The sequence below is a fragment of the Coregonus lavaretus genome, assembly GCF_964263955.1.
Source record: "Coregonus lavaretus genome assembly, chromosome: 9".
Lineage (NCBI taxonomy): Eukaryota > Metazoa > Chordata > Actinopteri > Salmoniformes > Salmonidae > Coregonus > Coregonus lavaretus.
The window spans coordinates 4,058,577-4,080,922 of NC_139996.1; the positions used below are offsets into that span (position 1 = coordinate 4,058,577).

Here is a 22,346-nt window from a genome sequence, read left to right on the forward strand (position 1 = left end):
AATTATGTTTTTCGAAATGTGTACAGATTAATTTTTATAAAAAATGAAATAAGTATTCAACCCCTTTGTTATGGCAAGCCTAAATAACTTCAGGATAAAAAAAATTGCTTAACAAGTCACCTAATAGGTTGCATGGACTCATGCAACTTAGAAATAGTGTTTAACATGATTTTTGAATGACTACCTCATCTCTGTAACCCTCACATACAATTATCTGTAAAGTCGAGCAGGGAATTTCAAACACAGATTCAACCACAAACACCAGGGAGGTTTTCCAATGCCTCGCAAAGAAGGGCACCTATTGGTAGATTAAAATAAATAAAAAGCAGACTGAATATCCCTTTGAGCATGGTGAAGTTATTAATTACACTTTGGATGATGCATCAATACACCCAGTGATACAGGTGTCCTTCCTAACTCAGTTGTCGGAGAGGAAGGAAACCGCTCAGGGATTTCGCCATGAGGCCAATGGTGACTTTAAAACGGTTAGCGTTGAATAGCTGTAATAGGAGAAAACTGAGGATGGATCAACAACATTGTAGTTACTCCACAATACTAACTTAATTGACAGAGTGAAAAGAAGGAAGCCTTTACAGGATAAAAAATATTCCAAAACATGCATGCTATTTGCAACAAGGCACTAAAGCAATACTGCAAAAAATGTGGCAGAGCAATTCACTTTTTGTCCTGAATATAAAGTGTTATGGTTTGGGGCAAATCCAATACAACACATTACTGAGTACCGCTCTCCATATGTTCAAGCATAGTGGTGGCTGCATCATGTTATGGGTATGCTTGTAATTGTTAAGGACGGTAGAGTTCTTTAGGATAAAAAAGAAACGGAATGGAGCTAAGCACAGGCAAAATTCCTAGAGGAAAACCTGGTTCAGTCTGCTTTCCACCAGACACTGGGGGATAAATTCACCTTTCAGCAGGACAATAACCTAAAACACAAGGCCACATCTACAGTCGTAGTCAAAAGTTTTGAGAATGACACAAATATTAATTTTCACCAAGTCTGCTGCCTCAGTTTTTATGATGGCAATTTGCATATACTCCAGAATGTTATAAAGAGTGATCAGATGAATTGCAATTAATTGCAAAGTCCCTCTTTGCCATGAAAATGAACTTAATTCCCAAAAAACATTTCCACTGCATTTCAGCCCTGCCACAAAAGGACCAGCTGACATCATGTCAGTGATTCTCTCGTTAACACAGGTGAGAGTGTTGACGAGGACAAGGCTGGAGATCACTCTGTCATGCTGATTGAGTTAGAATAACAGACTGGAAGCTTTAAAAGGAGGGTGGTGCTTGAAATCATTGTTCTTCCTCTGTTAACCATGGTTACCTGCAAGGAAACACGTGCCGTAATCATTGCTTTGTACAAAAAGGGCTTCACAGGCAAGGATATTGCTGCTAGTAAGATTGCACCTAAATCAACCATTTATCAGATCCTCAAGAACTTCAAGGAGAGAGGTTCAATTGTTGTGAAGAAGGCTTCAGGGCACCCAAGAAAGTCCAACAAGCGCCAGGACCGTCTCCTAAAGTTGATTCAGCTGCGGGATTGGGGCACCACCAGTGCAGAGCTTGCTCAGGAATGGCAGCAGGCAGGTGTGAGTGCATCACAAAATAGATGTCATCATGAGGAAGGAAAATTATGTGGATATATTGAAGCAACATCTCAAGACATCAGTCAGGAAGTTAATGCTTGGTCGCAAATGGGTCTTCCAAATGGACAATGACCCCAAGCATTCTTCCAAAGTTGTGGCAAAATGGCTTAAGGACAACAAAGTCAAGGTATTGGAGTGTCCATCACAAAGCCCTGACCTCAATCCTATAGAAGATTTGTGGGCAGAACTGAAAAAGCGTGTGCGAGCAAGGAGGCCTACAAACCTGACTCAGTTACACCAGCTCTGTCGGGAGGAATGCGCCAACATTCACCCAACTTATTGTGGGAAGCTTGTGGAAAGCTACCCGAAACGTTTGACCCAAGTTAAACAATTTAATGGCAATGGTACCAAATACAAATGTAGTGTATGTAAACTTCTGACCCACTGGGAATGTGATGAAAGAAAAAAATGCTGAAATAAATCATTCTCTCTACTATTATTCTGACATTTCACATTCTTAAAATAAAATGGTGATCCAAACTGACCTAAGACAGGGAATTATTACAAGGATTAAATGTCAGGAATTGTGAAAAACTGAGTTTAAATGTATTTGGCTAAGGTATACAGTGGGGGAAAAAAGTATTTAGTCAGCCACCAATTGTGCAAGTTCTCCCACTTAAAAAGATGAGAGAGGCCTGTAATTTTCATCATAGGTACACGTCAACTATGACAGACAAAATGAGGAAAAAAATTCCAGAAAATCACATTGTAGGATTTCTAATGAATTTATTTGCAAATTATGGTGGAAAATAAGTATTTGGTCACCTACAAACAAGCAAGATTTCTGGCTCTCACAGACCTGTAACTTCTTCTTTAAGAGGCTCCTCTGTCCTCCACTCGTTACCTGTATTAATGGCACCTGTTTGAACTTGTTATCAGTATAAAAGACACCTGTCCACAACCTCAGTCACACTCCAAACTCCACTATGGCCAAGACCAAAGAGCTGTCAAAGGACACCAGAAACAAAATTGTAGACCTGCACCAGGCTGGGAAGACTGAATCTGCAATAGGTAAGCAGCTTGGTTTGAAGAAATCAACTGTGGGAGCAATTATTAGGAAATGGAAGACATACAAGACCACTGATAATCTCCCTCGATCTGGGGCTCTACGCAAGATCTCACCCTGTGGGATCAAAATGATCACAAGAACAGTGAGCAAAAATCCCAGAACCACACGGGGGGACCTAGTGAATGACCTGCAGAGCTGGGACCAAAGTAACAAAGCCTACCATCAGTAACACACTACGCTGCCAGGGACTCAAATCCTGCAGTGCAGACGTGTCCCCCTGCTTAAGCCAGTACATGTCCAGGCCCGTCTGAAGTTTGCTAGAGTGCATTTGGATGATCCAGAAGAGGATTGGGAGAATGTCAGATGAAACCAAAATATAACTTTTTGGTAAAAACTCAACTCGTCGTGTTTGGAGGACAAAGAATGCTGAGTTGCATCCAAAGAACACCATACCTACTGTGAAGCATGGGGGTGGAAACATCATGCTTTGGGGCTGTTTTTCTGCAAAGGGACCAGGACGACTGATCAGTGTAAAGGAAAGAATGAATGGGGCCATGTATCGTGAGATTTTGAGTGAAAACCTCCTTCCATCAGCAAGGGCATTGAAGATGAAACATGGCTGGGTCTTTCAGCATGACAATGATCCCAAACACACCGCCCGGGCAACGAAGGAGTGGCTTCGTAAGAAGCATTTCAAGGTCCTGGAGTGGCCTAGCCAGTCTCCAGATCTCAACCCCATAGAAAATCTTTGGCGGGAGTTGAAAGTCCGTATTGCCCAGCGACAGCCCCAAAACATCACTGCTCTAGAGGAGATCTGCATGGAGGAATGGGCCAAAATACCAGCAACAGTGTGTGAAAACCTTGTGAAGACTTACAGAAAACGTTTGACCTGTGTCATTGATAACAAAGGGTATATAACAAAGTATTGATAAACTTTTGTTATTGACCAAATACTTATTTTCCACCATAATTTGCAAATAAATTCATTAAAAATCCTACAATGTGATTTTCTGGATTTTTTTTTCTGATTTTCTCTGTCATAGTTGACGTGTACATATGATGAAAATTACAGGCCTCTCTCATATTTTTAAGTGGGAGAACTTGCACAATTGGTGGCTGACTAAATACTTTTTCTCCCCACTGTATGTAAACTTCCGACTTCAACTGTACAGTACGAAAAATGTATGCACTCACTAACTGTAAGTTGCTCTGGATAAGAGCGTCTGCTAAATGACTAAAATGTAAAATGTACATATGAGTAATGCAAGATATATAAACATTATTAAAATGACTAGTGTTCCAATTATTAAAGTGGCCAGTGATTTCTAATCTAGGTACAGTGAGGGAAAAAAGTATTTGATCCCCTGCTGATTTTGTAAGTTTGCCCACTGACAAAGACATGATCAGTCTATAATGTTAATGGTAGGTTTATTTGAACAGTGAGAGACAGAATAACAACAAAAAAATCCAGAAAAAAACGCATGTCAAAAATGTTATGACTTGATTTGCTTTGTAATGAGGGAAATAAGTATTTGACCCCTCTGCAAAACATGACTTAGTACTTGGTGGCAAAACCCTTGTTGGCAATCACAGAGGTCAGACGTTTCTTGTAGTTGGCCACCAGGTTTGCACACATCTCAGGAGGGATTTTGTTCCACTCCTCTTTGCAGATCTTCTCCAAGTCATTATGGTTTCGAGGCTGACGTTTGGCAACTCGAACCTTCAGCTCCCTCCACAGATTTTCTATGGGATTATGTCTGGAGACAGGCTAGGCCACTCCAGGACCTTAATGTGCTTCTTCTTGAGCCACTCCTTTGTTGCCTTGGCCGTGTGTTTTGGGTCATTGTCATGCTGGAATACCCATCCACGACCCATTTTCAATGCCCTGGCTGAGGGAAGGAGGTTCTCACCCAAGATTTGACGGTACATGGCCCCGTCCATCGTCCCTTTGATGCGGTGAAGTTGTCCACCTCCATGTTTGACGGTGGGGATGGTGTTCTTGGGGTCATAGGCAGCATTCCTCCTCCTCCAAACACGGCGAGTTGAGTTGATGCCAAAGTGCTTGATTTTGGTCTCATCTGACCACAACACTTTCACCCAGTTCTCTTCTGAATCATTCAGATGTTCATTGGCAAACTTCAGACGGCCCTGTATATGTGCTTTCTTGAGCAGAGGGACCTTGCGGGCGCTGCAGGATTTCAGTCCTTCACGGCGTAGTGTGTTACCAATTGTTTTCTTGGTGACTATGGTCCCAGCTGCCTTGAGATCATTGACAATATCCTCCCGTGTAGTTCTGGGCTGATTCCTCACCGTTCTCATGATCATTGCAACTCCACGAGGTGAGATCTTGCATGGAGCCCCAGGCCGAGGGAGATTGACAATTATTTTGTGTTTCTTCCATTTGCGAATAATCGCACCAACTGTTGTCACCTTCTCACCAAGCTGCTTGGCGATGGTCTTGTAGCCCATTCCAGCCTTGTATAGGTCTACAATCTTGTCCCTGACATCCTTGGAGAGCTCTTTGGTCTTGGCCATGGTGGAGAGTTTGGAATCTGATTGATTGATTGCTTCTGTGGACAGGTGTCTTTTATACAGGTAACAAGCTGAGATTAGGAGCACTCCCTTTAAGAGTGTGCTCCTAATCTCAGCTTGTTACCTGTATAAAAGACACCTGGGAGCCAGAAATCTTTCTGCTTGAGAGGGGGTCAAATACTTATTTCCCTCATTAAAATGCAAAATCAATTTATAACATTTTTGACATGCATTTTTCTGGATTTTTTTGTTGTTATTCTGTCTCTCACTGTTCAAATAAACCAACCATTAAAATTATAGACTGATCATTTCTTTGTCAGTAGGCAAACGTACAAAATCAGCAGGGGATCAAATACTTTTTTCCCTCACTGTATATAGGCAGCAGTCTCTAATGTGCTAATGATGGCTGTTTAACAGTCTGATGGCCTTGAGATAGAAGCTGTTTTTCAGTCTCTCGGTCCCAGCTTTGATGCACCTGTACTGACCTCGCCTTCTGGATGATAGCGGGGTGAACAGGCAGTGGCCCGGGTGGTTGTTGTCCTTGATGATCTTTTTGGCCTTCCTGTGACATCGGGTGCTGTAGGTGTCCTGGAGGGCTGGTAGTTTGCCCCCAGTGATGCGTTGGGCAGACCGCACCACCCTCTGGAGACCCCTGTGGTTGCGGGCGGTGCAGTTGCCGTACCAGGCGGTGATAGGATGCTCTCTATTGTGCATCTGTAAAAGTTTTAGGTGCCAAACCAAATGTATTCAGCCTCCTGAGGTTGAAGAGGCGCTGTTGCGCCTTCTTCACCACAATGTCTGTGTGGGTGGACCATTTCAGTTTGTCGGTGATGTGTACGCCGAGGAACTTGAAGCTTTCCACATTCTCCACTGCGGTCCCGTCAATGTGGATAGGGGGGTGCTCCCTCTGCTGTTTACTGAAGTCCACGATCATCTCCTTTGTTTTGTTGACGTTGAGTGAGGTTATTTACCTGACACCACACTCCCAGAGCCCTCACCTCCTACCTGTAGGCGGTCTCGTCATTGTTGGTAATCAAGCCTACTACTGTTGTGTCGTCTGCAAACTTGATGATTGAGTTGGAGGCGTGCTTGGCCATGCAGTCATGGGTGAACAGGGAATACAGGAGGGGCTGAGCACCGTACCCTTGTGGGGCCCCAATGTTGAAGATCAGCGAAGTGGAGGTGTTGTTTCCTACCTTCACCACCTGGGGGCGGCCAGTCAGGAAGTCCAGGACCCAGTTGCACAGGGCGGGGTTCAGACCCAGGGCCTCAAGCTTAATGACGAGCTTGGAGGGTACTATGGTGTTGAATTCTGAGCTAATGTCAATGAACAGCATTCTTACATATGTATTCCTCTTGTCCAGGTGGGATAGGGCAGTGTTATGGCGATTGCATCGTCTGTGGATCTATTGGGGTGTTAAGGAAATGGAAGTGGGTCTAGGGTGGCAGGTGAGGTAGCGGTGATATGATCCTTGACTAGTCTCTCAAAGCACTTCATGAATAAGTCAAGGGGTATGAATACTCTCTGAAGGCACTACATAACCATATACAGGACAGTTACCACCCTGTGTAGCTACATCTCTGAAAAGCTCTCTAAGATGGAAAGAAAATTCATTTTTTGTTTCACTTGGCAGGGACTCATGAACGCGGAAACAAGGGAGAGCTCGGTTTGTTGTTTTTGGAAAGTTGTGAAAAAGTGTTCTATTGAAAGAGTTACTAGCTAGCTACCCTTTTTGAGTTAGGATCCCGCAACGCGGTTGGACCTCTGGTTGTATGGTTGCAGCCAGACCAAGGGGTCAAAGGTTGTGTAATTTTCCCCTCCAGCAGACAGGGATCAAGGCCACAGTATATTAAGAGGCCTGGGAAAGGGCAGCAGGGAGAGAGGAGAGAGCTATATGGGAGGACAGTAACCGTGGTAACAGTGGTTAGTTGGTCTGTGCTCTGCTCTGTTTGTCAGGGCTGGCCCACAGCAGACATGGGAATGTTGCACGTGTGTGTCGCTGCTGCGATGTGTGTGTGTAGCTGTTGTTTTTTAGGGAGATGGGGGTTTGCCATCAAGGTCCAGTGTTTCCAGTGTTCACCTCTATAGTGTGACAGGACCTCTGCTATCTGTCCAGGGAATCAGTTGGACCGCTGCTATCTGTCCAGGGAATCAGTTGGACCTCTGCTATCTGTCCAGTGAATCAGTTGGACCGCTGCTATCTGTCTAGGGAATCAGTTGGACCTCTGCTATCTGTCCAGGGAATCAGTTGGACCGCTGCTATCTGTCCAGGGAATCAGTTGGACCGCTGCTATCTGTCCAGGGAATCAGTTGGACCTCTGCTATCTGTCCAGGGAATCAGTTGGACCTCTGCTATCTGTCCAGTGAATCAGTTGGACCGCTGCTATCTGTCCAGGGAATCAGTTGGACCGCTGCTATCTGTCCAGGGAATCAGTTGGACCGCTGCTATCTGTCCAGGGAATCAGTTGGACCGCTGCTATCTGTCCAGGGAATCAGTTGGACCGCTGCTATCTGTCCAGGGAATCAGTTGGACCGCTGCTATCTGTCCAGGGAATCAGTTGGACCGCTGCTATCTGTCCAGGGAATCAGTTGGACCGCTGCTATCTGTCCAGGGAATCAGTTGGACCGCTGCTATCTGTCCAGGGAATCAGTTGGACCGCTGCTATCGGTCCAGGGAATCAGTTGGACCGCTGCTATCGGTCCAGGGAATCAGTTGGACCGCTGCTATCGGTCCAGGGAATCAGTTGGACCACTGCTATCGGTCCAGGGAATCATTTGGAGCGCTGCTATCTGTCCAGGGAATCAGTTGGACCGCTGCTATCTGTCCAGGGAATCAGTTGGACCGCTGCTATCTGTCCAGGGAATCAGTTGGACCGCTGCTATCTGTCCAGGGAATCAGTTGGACCGCTGCTATCTGTCCAGGGAATCAGTTGGACCGCTGCTATCTGTCCAGGGAATCAGTTGGACCTCTGCTATCTGTCCAGTGAATCAGTTGGACCGCTGCTATCTGTCCAGGGAATCAGTTGGACCGCTGCTATCTGTCCAGGGAATCAGTTGGACCGCTGCTATCTGTCCAGGGAATCAGTTGGACCGCTGCTATCTGTCCAGGGAATCAGTTGGACCGCTGCTATCTGTCCAGGGAATCAGTTGGACCGCTGCTATCTGTCCAGGGAATCAGTTGGACCGCTGCTATCTGTCCAGGGAATCAGTTGGACCGCTGCTATCTGTCCAGGGAATCAGTTGGACCGCTGCTATCTGTCCAGGGAATCAGTTGGACCGCTGCTATCGGTCCAGGGAATCAGTTGGACCGCTGCTATCTGTCCAGGGAATCAGTTGGACCGCTGCTATCGGTCCAGGGAATCAGTTGGACCGCTGCTATCGGTCCAGGGAATCATTTGGAGCGCTGCTATCTGTCCAGGGAATCAGTTGGACCGCTGCTATCTGTCCAGGGAATCAGTTGGACCGCTGCTATCTGTCCAGGGAATCAGTTGGACCGCTGCTATCTGTCCAGGGAATCAGTTGGACCTCTGCTATCTGTCCAGGGAATCAGTTGGACCGCTGCTATCTGTCCAGGGAATCAGTTGGACCGCTGCTATCTGTCCAGGGAATCAGTTGGACCGCTGCTATCTGTCCAGGGAATCAGTTGGACCGCTGCTATCTGTCCAGGGAATCAGTTGGACCGCTGCTATCTGTCCAGGGAATCAGTTGGACCGCTGCTATCTGTCCAGGGAATCAGTTGGACCGCTGCTATCTGTCCAGGGAATCAGTTGGACCGCTGCTATCTGTCCAGGGAATCAGTTGGACCGCTGCTATCTGTCCAGGGAATCAGTTGGACCGCTGCTATCTGTCCAGGGAATCAGTTGGACCGCTGCTATCTGTCCAGGGAATCAGTTGGACCGCTGCTATCTGTCCAGGGAATCAGTTGGACCTCTGCTATCTGTCCAGGGAATCAGTTGGACCGCTGCTATCTGTCCAGGGAATCAGTTGGACCGCTGCTATCTGTCCAGGGAATCAGTTGGACCGCTGCTATCTGTCCAGGGAATCAGTTGGACCGCTGCTATCTGTCCAGGGAATCAGTTGGACCGCTGCTATCTGTCCAGGGAATCAGTTGGACCGCTGCTATCTGTCCAGGGAATCAGTTGGACCGCTGCTATCTGTCCAGGGAATCAGTTGGACCGCTGCTATCTGTCCAGGGAATCAGTTGGACCGCTGCTATCTGTCCAGGGAATCAGTTGGACCGCTGCTATCTGTCCAGGGATCCTGCTGACCAAGGGTCTGATGAGCTGCTTGGTGTAGCAGCTAGCCTAGCTGCAACGGTTAGCTGCCTATCAAGCTAACGGGGTTTCCTTGAGGGCTTGAACGCTGTCCGCGATACGGTTAGCCCTTGTGGCTGGGACCGCGGATTGTCCCGGGCTTGTGACTGCCTAGATCCCTGCTGTTTGTTGTTTCCATCTTCCCTGTGACCTACCCTGTCTGGAACTGCGAGGAGTAACAACGTAGCCTACATTGCTACCATGAGAAAGACCAAAGCCGGTGGGAGTACTGTTGAGGACAGTGGTGTCTCTCTATCACAGGTGAAGGATATTTTAAACGAACAAAAATAGTTCTACAAGCAGTTGTTACAACAACAAGAAAATATCTTCAAGTGTCCAAATACTGGTGGATTCAACTAATAAAAGAATGGACAACCTGACCAGAGAGGTCCAGGATCTGAAGAACAGTTTGCAGTTCTCCCAGAGTCAGCTCGATGAGTTTAAACAGGAAAACTGAAAGAGGACATCAGTTCTGTATGTGAGTCCATGATAACAATGATGGAGAAATCAGATTATCTCGAGGGACAATCAAGGCAGAAACAACATTGTTGTGGACAGAATTGCAGAATCTCCACATGAGACCTGGACGGAGTCTCAGGACAATGTGAGGGAAATGATCTCAAAGAAACTGAAGATGGACCACAAGAAGATTTAGGTGGACCGCGCCCACAGGATTGGAAAACCCACCAACGGCCCAGGTGACTGGCCCAGGCCGATAGTGGTCAAGTTCCTGAGGTTCAAGGACAAGGTAGCTGAAGAGAAAATAACTTATCTCGGCCTTATCCCGAGAGCTGCCAGAGCGCGTGGGGACATTGCTTACATCCGCTATGACAGGCTCATTGTCAGAAGCCTGGAAGGGATGAGTTTGGGTTTGTAGCTTCAACCCCGCAGCACACACACACACACTTACACACATCAACTGATTCGTGGACTGCTGAATGTTTTCGTTTTATTTTCCTTTGTTCTTTTCCATATTATGTCTTATCTCTGAGAAGCTAAGAAAGGGCTGAAAATAGCCCATATTAATATACACTGTATACAAATGTATGTGGACATCCCTTCAAATTTGTGGATTCAGCTATTTCAGCTAGAAATAAAAATAGAAAAAACGGAAAAGCTTCCGTTGCTAGAAAGAGATGGCGCCGGAGAAGATGGCTGCCGTTTGATACCAGACTGTAGTTACCTACGCCACGACGCACTCCAAGACACTAGACTGTAGTTACCTACGCCACGACGCACTCCAAGACACTAGACTGTAGTTACCTACGCCACGACGCACTCCAAGACACTAGACTGTAGTTACCTACGCCACGACGCACTCCAAGACACTAGACTGTAGTTACCTACGCCACGACGCACTCCAAGACACTAGACTGTAGTTACCTACGCCACGACGCACTCCAAGACACTAGACTGTAGTTACCTACGCCACGACGCACTCCAAGACACTAGACTGTAGTTACCTACGCCACGACGCACTCCAAGACACTAGACTGTAGTTACCTACGCCACGACGCACTCCAAGACACTAGACTGTAGTTACCTACGCCACGACGCACTCCAAGACACTAGACTGTAGTTACCTACGCCACGACGCACTCCAAGACACTAGACTGTAGTTACCTACGCCACGACGCACTCCAAGACACTAGACTGTAGTTACCTACGCCACGACGCACTCCAAGACACTAGACTGTAGTTACCTACGCCACGACGCACTCCAAGACACTAGACTGTAGTTACCTACGCCACGACGCACTCCAAGACACTAGACTGTAGTTACCTACGCCACGACGCACTCCAAGACACTAGACTGTAGTTACCTACGCCACAACGCACTCCAAGACACTAGACTGTAGTTACCTACGCCACGACGCACTCCAACATACTAGACTGTAGTTACCTACGCCACGACGCACTCCAACATACTAGACTGTAGTTACCTTCGCCATGATACACTCCAAGATACTAGACTGTATCTTGGAGCAATGAGAATGGGGACGGAGAAAATGGCTGCCGTTTTACAGCCCTCTAACCAATTGTACTATTATGTGTGTTTTTTCAAGTTATTTGTAATTTATTCTGTACATAATGTTTCTGCCATCGTCTCTTATAACCAAAAAGAGCTTCTGGATATCAGGACAGCGATTACTCACCTCGAATTGGACGAAGATTATTTATTCTACGAGTCGGACGCGAAGGATATCCTACAGACACCCGACAAGGCCCAAATCCCTGTCATTCGCAGGAGAAAGAGACAGAGATATCGTGGACGTAGGTCGGGGTGCCTTGTAAGGATCCGACGGCGAGCGAGTAAACTGCCTCTTCCATCAATCCAATTAGCCAATCTTCAATCATTTGAAAATAAATTAGATGACCTAAGATTACGGTTATACTACCAACGGGACATTAAAAACTGTAATATCTTATGTTTCACCGAGTCGTGGCTGAACGACGACATGGACAACATACAGCTGACGGGATATACGCTACATCGGCAGAATAGAACGGCTGACTCCGGTAAGACAAGGGGTGGCGGTCTGTGTATATTTGTAAACAACAGCAGGTGCATAAAATCTAATACGAAGTCTCAAGGTTTTGCTCGCCTGAGGTAGAGTATCTTATGATAAGCTGTAGACCACACTATTTACCAAGAGAGTTTTCATCTATATTTTTCATAGCTGTCTATTTACGACCACAAACCAATGCTGGTATTAAGATTGCACTCAATGAGCTGTATAAGGCCATAACTAAACAGGAAAACGCTCATCCAGAGGCGGCGCTCCTAGTGGCCGGGGACTTTAATGCAGGGAATCTTAAATCCTTTCTACCTAATTTCTACCAGCATGTTAAATGTGCAACCAGAGGGAAAAAAACTCTAGACCACCTTTACTCCACACACAGAGACGCATACAAAGCTCTCCCTCGCCCTCCATTTGGCAAATCTGACCATAACTCTATCCTCCTGATTCCTGCTTATAAGCAAAAACTAAAGCAGGAAGCATCAGTGACTCGATTAATAAAAAAGTGGTCAGATGACGCAGATGCTAAGCTACAGGACTGTTTTGCTAGCACAGACTGGAACATGTTCCGGGATTCTTCAGATAGCATTGAGGAGTACACCACATCAGTCACTGGCTTCATCAATAAGTGCATCGATGACGTCGTCCCCACAATGACCGTACGTAAGTACCCCAACCAGAAGCCATGGATTACAGACAACATCCGCACTGAGCTAAAGGGTAGAGCTGCCGCTTTCAAGGAGCGGGACTCTAACCCAGACGCTTATAAGAAATCCCGCTATGCCCTCCGACGAACCATCAAACAGGCAAATAGTCAATACAGGACTAAGATTGAATCGTACTACACCGGCTCTGACGCTCGTCGGATGTGGCAGGGCTTGAAAACTATTACAGACTACAAAGGGAAGCACAGCCGCGAGCTGCCCAGTGACACAAGCCTACCAGACGAGCTAAACCACTTCTATGCTCGCTTCGAGGCAACCAACACTGAAGCATGCATGAGAGCACCAGCTGTTCCGGATGACTATGTGAGCATGCTCTCCGTTGCCGATGTGAGTAAGACTTTTAAGCAGGTCAACATTCACAAGGCCGCAGGGCCAGACGGATTACCAGGACGTGTACTCCGAGCATGTGCTGACCAACTGGCAAGTGTCTTCACCGACATTTTCAACATGTCCCTGACTGAGTCTGTAATACCAACATGTTTCAAGCAGACCACCATAGTCCCCGTGCCCAAGGACACTAAGATAACCTGCCTAAATGACTACCGATCCGTAGCACTGACGTCTGTAGCCATGAAGTGCTTTGAAAGGCTGGTCATGGCTCACATCAACACCATTATCCCAGAAACCGTAGACCCACTCCAATTTGCATACCGTCCCAACAGATCCACAGATGACGCAATCTCTATTGCACTCCACACTGCCCTTTTCACCTGGACAAGAGGAACACCTACATGAGAATGCTATTCATTGACTACAGCTCAGCGTTCAACACCATAGTGCCCTCAAAGCTCATCGCTAAGCTAAGGATCCTGGGACTAAACACCTCCCTCTGCAACTGGATCCTGGACTTCCTGACGGGCCGCCCCCAGGTGGAAGGGTAGATAACAACACATCTGCCACGCTGATCCTCAACAAGGGGGCCCCTCAGGGGTGCGTGCTCAGTCCCCTCTGTACTCCCTGTTCACCCATGACTGCATGGCCAGGCACGACTCCAAGACCATCATTAAGTTTGCCGATGACACAACATTGGTAGGCCTGATCACCGACAACAATGAGACAGCCTATAGGGAGGAGGTCAGAGACATGGCCGTGTGGTGCCAGGATAACAACCTCTCCCTCAACGTGACCAAGACAAAGGAGATGATTGTGGACTACAGGAAAAAATAGAGGACTGAGCACGCCCCCATTCTAATCGACGGGGCTGTAGTGGAGCAGGTTGAGAGCTTGAAGTTCCTTGGTGTCCACATCACCAACAAACAATCATGGTCCAAACACACCAAGACAGTCGTGAAGAGGGCACGACAAAGCCTATTCCCCCTCAGGAGACTGAAAAGATTTGGCATGGGTCCTCAGATCCTCAAAAAGATCTACAGCTGCACCATCGAGAGCATCCTGACTGGTTGCATCACCGCCTGGTATGGCAACTGCTCGGCCTCCGACCGCAAGGCACTACAGAGGGTAGTGCGTACGGCCCAGTATATCACCGGGGCCAAGCTTCCTGCCATCCAGGACCTCTATACCAGGCGGTGTCAGAGGAAAGCCCTCAAAATGGTCAAAGACTCCAGCCACCCTTGTCATAGACTGTTATCTTGGTTGTTGGTTAAGGGCTGAAAGTAAGCATTTCACGGTAATGTCTACACCTGTTGTATTCGGCGCATGTGGCAAATAAAATTTGATTTGATTTGACAGGTGTATAAAATTGAGCACACATCCATGCAATCTCCAAAGACAAACATTGGCATTAGAATGGCCTTACTGAAGAACTCAGTGACTTTGAACGTGGCACCGTCATAGGATGCCACCTTTCCAAGAACTCAGTTCGTCAAATTTCTGCCCTGCTAGAGCTGCCCCAGTCAACTGTAAGTGCTGTTATTGTGAAGTGGAAATGTCTAGAAGCAACAACCGCGAAGTGGTAGGCCACACAAGCCCACAGAATGGGACCGCAGAGTGCTGAAAATCTTCTGTCCGCAATGTCAGCACAATAACTGTTCGTCGGGAAGTTCATGAAATGGGTTTCCATGGCTAAGCAGCCGCACACAAGCCTAAGATCACCATGCGCAATGCCAAGCGTCGGCTGGAGTGGCGTAAAGCTCGCCGCAATTGGACTCTGGAGCAGTGGAAACGCATTCTCTGGAGTGATGAATCATGCTTCACCATCTGGCAGTCCGACAGACTAATCTGGGTTTGGCGGATGCCAGGAGAACGCCACCTGCCCCAATTCATAGAGCCAACTGTAAAGTTTGGTGGAGGAGGAATAATGGTCTGGGGCTGTTTTTCATGGTTCGGGCTAGACCCCTTAGTTCCAGTGAAGGGAAATCTTAACGCTACAGCATACAATGACATTCTGGAGAATTCTGTGCTTCCAACTTTGTGGCAAACGTTTGGGGAAGGCCCTTTCCTGCACAAAGTGAGGTCCATACAGAAATGGTTTGTTGAGATTGGTGGGGAAGAACTTGACTGGTCTGCACAGAGCCCTACCCTCAACCCCATCGAATACCTTTGGGATGAATTGGAACGCCGACTGCGAGCCAGGCCTAGTCGCCCAACATCAGTGCCCGACCTCACTAATGCTCTTGTGGCTGAAAGGAAGCAAGTCCCCACAGCAATGTTCCAACATCTAGTGGAAAGCCTTCCCAGAAGAGTGGAGGCTGTTATCGCAGCAAAGGGGGGGGGGACCAACTCCATATTAATGCCCATGATTTTGGAATGAGATGTTAGAGGAGCAGGTGTCCACATACTTTTGGTCATGTAGTAGACCACCCATACACAAAAAAAAGTCACTTTGGATAAAAGCGTCTGCTAAATGGCATATTATTATTATTATTATTATTATTATTATTATAGTATATGTAGCCTTAGAAATAAGGTTAATTAAATTTTTACATTGACATTTTAGTCATTTAGCAGACGCTCTTATCCAGAGCGACTTACAGTTAGTGAGTGCGTACATTTTTCATACTGGCCCCCCGTGGGAATCGAACCCACAACCCTGGCGTTGCAAGCGCCATGCTCTACCAACTGAGCTACACGGGGCCCCATTCAATAACTTGCTAACATCAGATAACATTCATATATTAGCCATTTCTGAGACTCACTTAGCAATACAAGGATATAACATCTATAGAAGAGACAGGAATGCTTATGGGGGAGGTGTTGCTATATACAGTACATTCAGAGTCATATCCCTGTAATGCTTAGAGAAGATCTCATGTCAAGTGTTATTGAAGTGCTGTGATTGCAGGTTCACCTGCCAAATGCTAACAGTCAGTAAATAATATGTGTGAAATGCTTGATAGTGTATGTGATGTAAACAGAGAGGTCTACTTTCTTGGTGACTGGTTTTCATCAAGCTGTCCGCTCAAGAGGAAGCTTCTCACTGTAACCAGTTCCCTGTAATCTGGTTCAGGTTATTAATCAACCTACCAGGGTGTTCACAAACACTACAGGAACAAGATCATCCACATGTATTGATCACATTTTTACTAATACTGTAGAACTTTGTTCTAAAAGCTGTATCCGTACCCATTGGCATATAGTATAAGTTCCAAAAGCTGGGCCTAAAATAGTGTAAAAGAGATCATACAAAATATTTAGCTGTGACTCTTATGTGGATGATGTTAAAAATATGTGTTGGTCTGATGTGATTAATAAGGAGCATCCAGACGCCGCACTTCATGAATTTATGAAATTGCTTCTGTTAAGAAACTGACTGTTAGAACTGTTAAGGCTCCATGGATTGATGAGGAATAAGTCTGGCTGCACATCTGACTGGTTGACTTACTGCAAATTGAGAAATTGTGACTAAACTCAACAAAGAGAAGAAGAAACTGTATTATGAAGCCAAGATCAATGATAGAAACTTTGGAGTACCTTAAATGAAATTATGGGCAGAAAGACAAATTCAACTCCGTCTTTCATCGAATCAGATGGCTTATTCATCACAAAACCATTTTGATGTTGCCAATTATTTTAATGATGACTTCATTGACAAAGTGGGCAAACTTAGGAAGGAAATGCCAACAACGAACAGTGAGCCATTGTATTCATGCATTAAAAAAACAAATAATGAAAGAAAAGCATTGTAAGTTTTAATTTGGCAAAGTTAGATCGATTTTGTAAAGATATTATGTCAACCTCCTGGCATTGACAACTTAGATGGAAAGCTGAGGATGGTAGCTGACTCTATAGCCACTCCTATATGTCATATCTTTAATCTAAGCCTAGAGGAAAGTCTTTGTTCTCAGGCCTGGAGGGAAGCCAAAGTTTTTTGACACCACACTCCACAAAGCAAGTCCTGCAGACTTTAGTCTTGTCTTATCTTGATTATTGTCCAGTCATGTGGTCAAGTGCTGCAAAGAAAGACCTAGTTAATCTGCAGCTGGCCCAGAACAGAGGCACATCTTGCTTTTCATTGTAATCAGAGGGCTGATATAAATACTATGCATGCCAGTCTCTCTTGGCTAAGAGTTGAGGAGAGACTGACTGCATCGCTTCTTATTTATATAAGAAACAATGTGTTGAAAATTTCAAATTGTTTGCATTGTCAACTTACACACAGCTCTGACACACACACTTACCCCACCAGACATGCCATAAGGGGTCTCTTCACAGTCCCCAGGTCCAGAACAAATTCAACGAAACATACAGTATTATACAGAGCCATTATTGCATGGAACTCCCTTCCATCTCATTTTGCTGAAATGGACAGCAAACCTGTTTTCAAAAAAACATCTCACGGCGCAACACCTCTCCCCTATTTGACCTAGATATTTTGTGTGTGTATGTATTGATATGTAGGCTATGTGTGCCGTTTTTAAATTCATGTAGTTCTGTCCTTTAGCTGTTCTTGTCTATTAATGTTCTGTATTATGTCATGTTTCATGTTTTGTGTGGACCCCAGGAAGAGTAGCTGCAGCTTTCGCCACAGCTAATGGGGATCCTAATAAAAGACAAATAAAATGCCAAAATCTATATATTTTTTTCTTAACAGTTTTTACAGTTTCGCCCAGTGTTTCTGCTGGATGTGTGTTAAGCTGCGTTTACACAGGAAGCTGCGTACAGGAAGCTGCGATTACACAGGAAGCTGCGTACAGGAAGCTGCGTTTACACAGGAAGCACAGTTCTGATCTTCTTTTCCCCAATTATTGGCAAAGAATCTTATCTGATTGGTCAAAATACCAATTAGTGGAAAAATATAAGATTTCTACTGCCTGTGTAAACTCAGCATTGCATAAAACGGTGGTAATGTTGAGCCTGGTTGTGTGTGTTTCTGTACAGCACACGGAGATGCTCAAGATCTCTTCTCATTACCACATGAAAAGTATTTTGTTCAGCTGAAAAAACCCCACATCAAATCCTTCTCCGTGCATGCTCAGCTTAGTGCTCCTACAGGGCTTCGTCAGGGACAATTGGGTTTGAGTTTACAGTTAGCTAAAGTTTAACTGTATTGTTCAGTGTTTTCAGTCTACTGCAGAACTGGTGGTCTGACAGGAAGATCATCTCTTCCTCTCTCTCGCTTTCTCTCTCTCTCTCTCTCTCTCTCTCTCTCGCTTTCTCTCTCTCTCTCGCTTCCCCCCTCTCGCTCCGTCTCTTGCTTTCTCTCTCTCTCTCTCTCTCTCTCTCTCTCTCTCTCTCTCTCTCTCTCTCTCGCTTTCTCTCTTTCTCTTCCCCTCGCTCTCCCTCTCTCGTTTTCTCTCTCTCTCTTTCTCTCTCTCTCCCTCTCGCTTCCCCTCGCTCTCTCTCTCTCCCGCTCTCGCTTCCCCTCACTCTCTCTCTCTCTCTCTCTCTCTCTCTCCCTCTCTCGCTTCCCCTCGCTCTCTTTCCCGCTCTCGCTTCCCCTCGCTCTCTCTCTCTCTCTCTCCCGCTCTCGCTTCCCCTCGCTCTCTCTCTCTCTCTCGTTCTAGTCTGCTTCAGAACTGGTGGTCTCGCAGGAAAATCAAGCGGACAGAGAGGAAGGAGAGGACAGGAGGGGGACAGAATGTGGAGAACAAAGTACAGCTTCCTCAATGGGACAAAGACTGGAACCTGCAGCCCATGAACGCCCACGGACTGGTGGACGAGTACCTGGAGATGGGTTAAGACATTTCAGCTATTTATGTTACCTTGACATCTCAATTAACTTCCCTGTTTTAAATAACATTAATGTACAGTTAAAAAGTACAAAGCCCAGAGGACAACACTTATTTCAATATGGTCCTTGATGGTTCTGTGATGGTTTATTTTTTAAATCAATAAGAATGTGGTTATGGTTAAATCTGTTACATTGCCCCTGTGCCTGTATTCAGTTAGCCTTAGACCGAGGTCGCTTTGTTCTACAGAGGACTTCTACTGAGGCCCACCACAGGATGCTCAAACCGACCATAACCACTTCCTCCTTCCTCCTCCTTCTTCGTTCTTTTTTCATTTTTTTTCTTCTTCTTTATTTGTTCTTCCTCGTCTTGCTCCTACTCTTTTCTCCTACTCAGTTCTCCAGTTTGGTTTCACCACCATCTTCGTAGCTGCGTTCCCGTTGGCTCCTCTCCTGGCTCTGCTCAACAACATCATAGAGATACGACTGGACGCCTACAAGTTTGTCACTCAGTGGAGAAGGCCCATGCCTGCCAGAGCCACAGACATTGGTCAGTAGTGGTTTTTAATGTCTGTGCTGTTTATCACAGGTGAAGAAAACGTGAGTCGAACCAGCAGGTAGCCTAATGTGAGGCGGGCCTGCAATCAGAAGGTTGCTGGTTTGAGTCCCAAGTCGGAAATGCCGTTTCCTACCGTTGTGCTCTTGAGTCCTTTTTCTGAGTTGGTTTCTCTGCTGACCAGCTGTTGTCCCCGTCTGACAGGCTGTTGTCCCTGGTGTCCCTGTCTGACAGGCTGGTGTCCCTGTTGTCTATGTCTGACAGGCTGGTGTCCCTGTTGTCCCTGTCTGACAGGCTGGTGTCCCTGTTGTCTATGTCTGACAGGCTGTTGTCCCTGTCTGACAGGCTGGTGTCCCTGTTGTCCCTGTCTGACAGGCTGGTGTCCCTGTTGTCCCTGTCTGACAGGCTGGTGTCCCTGTTGTCCCTGTCTGACAGGCTGGTGTCCCTGTTGTCCCTGTCTGACAGGCTGGTGTCCCTGTTGTCCCTGTCTGACAGGCTGGTGTCCCTGTTGTCCCTGTCTGACAGGCTGGTGTCCCTGTTGTCCCTGTCTGACAGGCTGGTGTCCCTGGTGTCCCTGTCTGACAGGCTGGTGTCCCTGGTGTCCCTGTCTGACAGGCTGTTGTCCCTGTTGTCTATGTCTGACAGGCTGGTGTCCCTGTTGTCCCTGTCTGACAGGCTGGTGTCCCTGTTGTCCCTGTCTGACAGGCTGGTGTCCCTGGTGTCCCTGTCTGACAGGCTGGTGTCCCTGTTGTCCCTGTCTTGACAGGCTGTTGTCCCTGTCTGACAGGTATCTGGCATGGTATCCTGGAGGGGATCGGCGTGCTGGCTGTCATCACCAACGCCTTCGTCATCGCCATCACCTCCGACTACATCCCCCGCTTCGTCTACGCGTTCAGATACGGACCCTGTGTGGACGAGGGATACCGCCACGAGAAGTAGGTCCTCCTCTACTCCCGCTTTGGTCATCAATGTCTACTGTCTGATTTAGCGGTGCAGATTTAGCCAACCATTCTATTGGGCCACGTGTCCCAGTGTTCGTTTTCTTTACTTTACTTTAGGCTCATTTGACAGGACGTTGATCAACGTGCATTTCTGTGAATGTGCTAGATTTAGACAACCGGCTAATTTTCCATTTGTAGTCCATGGTTCTGAGCCCCCCATCTCTCTCCATGGCAGGTGTCTGCGAGGCTACATGAACAGCAGCCTGTCGGTGTTTGACATGGGCGTGCGCTGGAACGTGAGTGAGGAGCAGAGTAGATACTGCAGGTACAGAGACTACAGAGCCTCTCCCTGGAGCCCAGTACCATACGACTTCACTCTGCAGTTCTGGCACGTCCTGGCTGCAAGACTAGCCTTCATCATAGTCTTTGAGGTAGGTCAGCACGCCCACGCTCTGTCTGTCTGTCTGACACGTCCTGGCTGCCCACCTGGCCTTAATCCTAGTCTTCGAGGTACGTCAGAAATCCCTCTCTCTCTCACTCTCTCCTAACTACACTGATTATACCTATCTAGACCCTTCAGATCAGCAAACATCACAGGGTTAGGGCCATCGTCTACTCTCTATGTCTGAGATCTGTCTCTCTCGCTATATACGCTACCGTTCGAAAGTTTGGGGTCACTTAGACATGTCCTTGTTTTCGAAAGAAAAGCACATTTTTTTGTCCATAAAAATAACATAAAATTGATCAGAAATACAGTGTAGACATTGTTAATGTTGTAAATGGCTATTGTAGTTGGAAACGGCTGATTTTTAATGGAATATCTACATCGGCATACAGAGGCCCATTATCAGCAACCATCAGTCCTGTGTTCCAATGGCACGTTGTGTTTGCTAATCCAAGTTGATCATTTTAAAAGGCTAATTGATCATTAGAAAACCATTTTGCAATTATGTTAGCACAGCTGAAAACTGTTGTGCTGATTAAAGAAGCAATAAAACTGTCCTTCTTGAGACTAGTTGAGTATCTGGAGCATCAGCAATTGTGTGTTCGATTACAGGCTCAAAATGGCCAGAAACAAATAACTTTCTTCTGAAACTCGTCAGTCTATTCTTGTTCTGAGAAATGAAGGCTATTCCATGCGAGAAATTGCCAAGAAACTGAAGATCTCGTACAACGCTGTGTACTACTCCCTTCACAGAACAGCGCAAACTGTCTCTAATCAGAATAGAAAGAGGAGTGGGAGGCCCCGGTGCACAACTAAGCAAGAGGACAAATACATTACTGTGTCTAGTTTGAGAAACAGACGCCTCACAGGTCCTCAACTGGCAGCTTCATTAAATAGTACCCGCAAAACACCAGTCTCAACGTCAACAGTGAAGAGGCGACTTTGGGATGCTGGCCTTCTAGACAGAGTTGCAAAGAAAAAGCCATATCTCAGACTTGCCAATAAAAAGAAGGACATTTCTAAGTGACCCCGAAACTTTTGAACGGTAGCGTAGATCACTTGCCTCTCCTATCCTCTCGCCTCAATCTAGTTCTCAGTCTCATACACTGATTAGGTGTGTCAGACTTTAGGTAGCATGATGCAATGACCTGCACATACCTTCCCATACTGCCGAGGATTAGAGAGGTAAGGCCTGCAACCTGAGGTTCACCAGTCCTGTGGTCCTCTGGGGATTCTAGATATCCTAGATGCTGCGGCACCCTACCCCCCCCCCCCCCCGTAAAAACCCCTCAGGGAGTTTGTTTTGCCCCGTGTTGAATTTCCGTGATCTGAAAATGACAATGGACAACAAAGTCTTCCTCATCCTCCGTTTCTCTCCTCAGCACCTGGTGTTTGGCTTCAAGTCGTTCATCGCGTACCTGATCCCAGACATGCCCAAGAGTCTGTGTGACCGCATGCGGAGGGAGAAGTACCTGATGCAGGAGATGATGTACGAAGCAGAGCTGGAGCACCTACAGAAGGAGAGAGAGAAGAATGGCAGGAGATATCACCACGAGTGGCCTTAG

General features: G+C 46.5%; 1 protein-coding gene across 1 annotated transcript in view; it reads left to right on the forward strand.

The window, feature by feature from the left end:
* ano3 (anoctamin 3) overlaps positions 1-22,346 on the forward strand; it is a gene marked incomplete at both ends in the record, with an annotated part of 87,576 nt that extends 65,230 nt beyond the window's left edge. The window contains 5 exons of the mRNA XM_084168525.1: positions 18,676-18,845; positions 19,237-19,389; positions 20,183-20,330; positions 20,572-20,767; positions 22,164-22,346. Coding sequence (XP_084024651.1) covers positions 18,676-18,845; positions 19,237-19,389; positions 20,183-20,330; positions 20,572-20,767; positions 22,164-22,346 — 850 coding nt within the window. The remainder of the gene's footprint in view (positions 1-18,675; positions 18,846-19,236; positions 19,390-20,182; positions 20,331-20,571; positions 20,768-22,163) is intronic.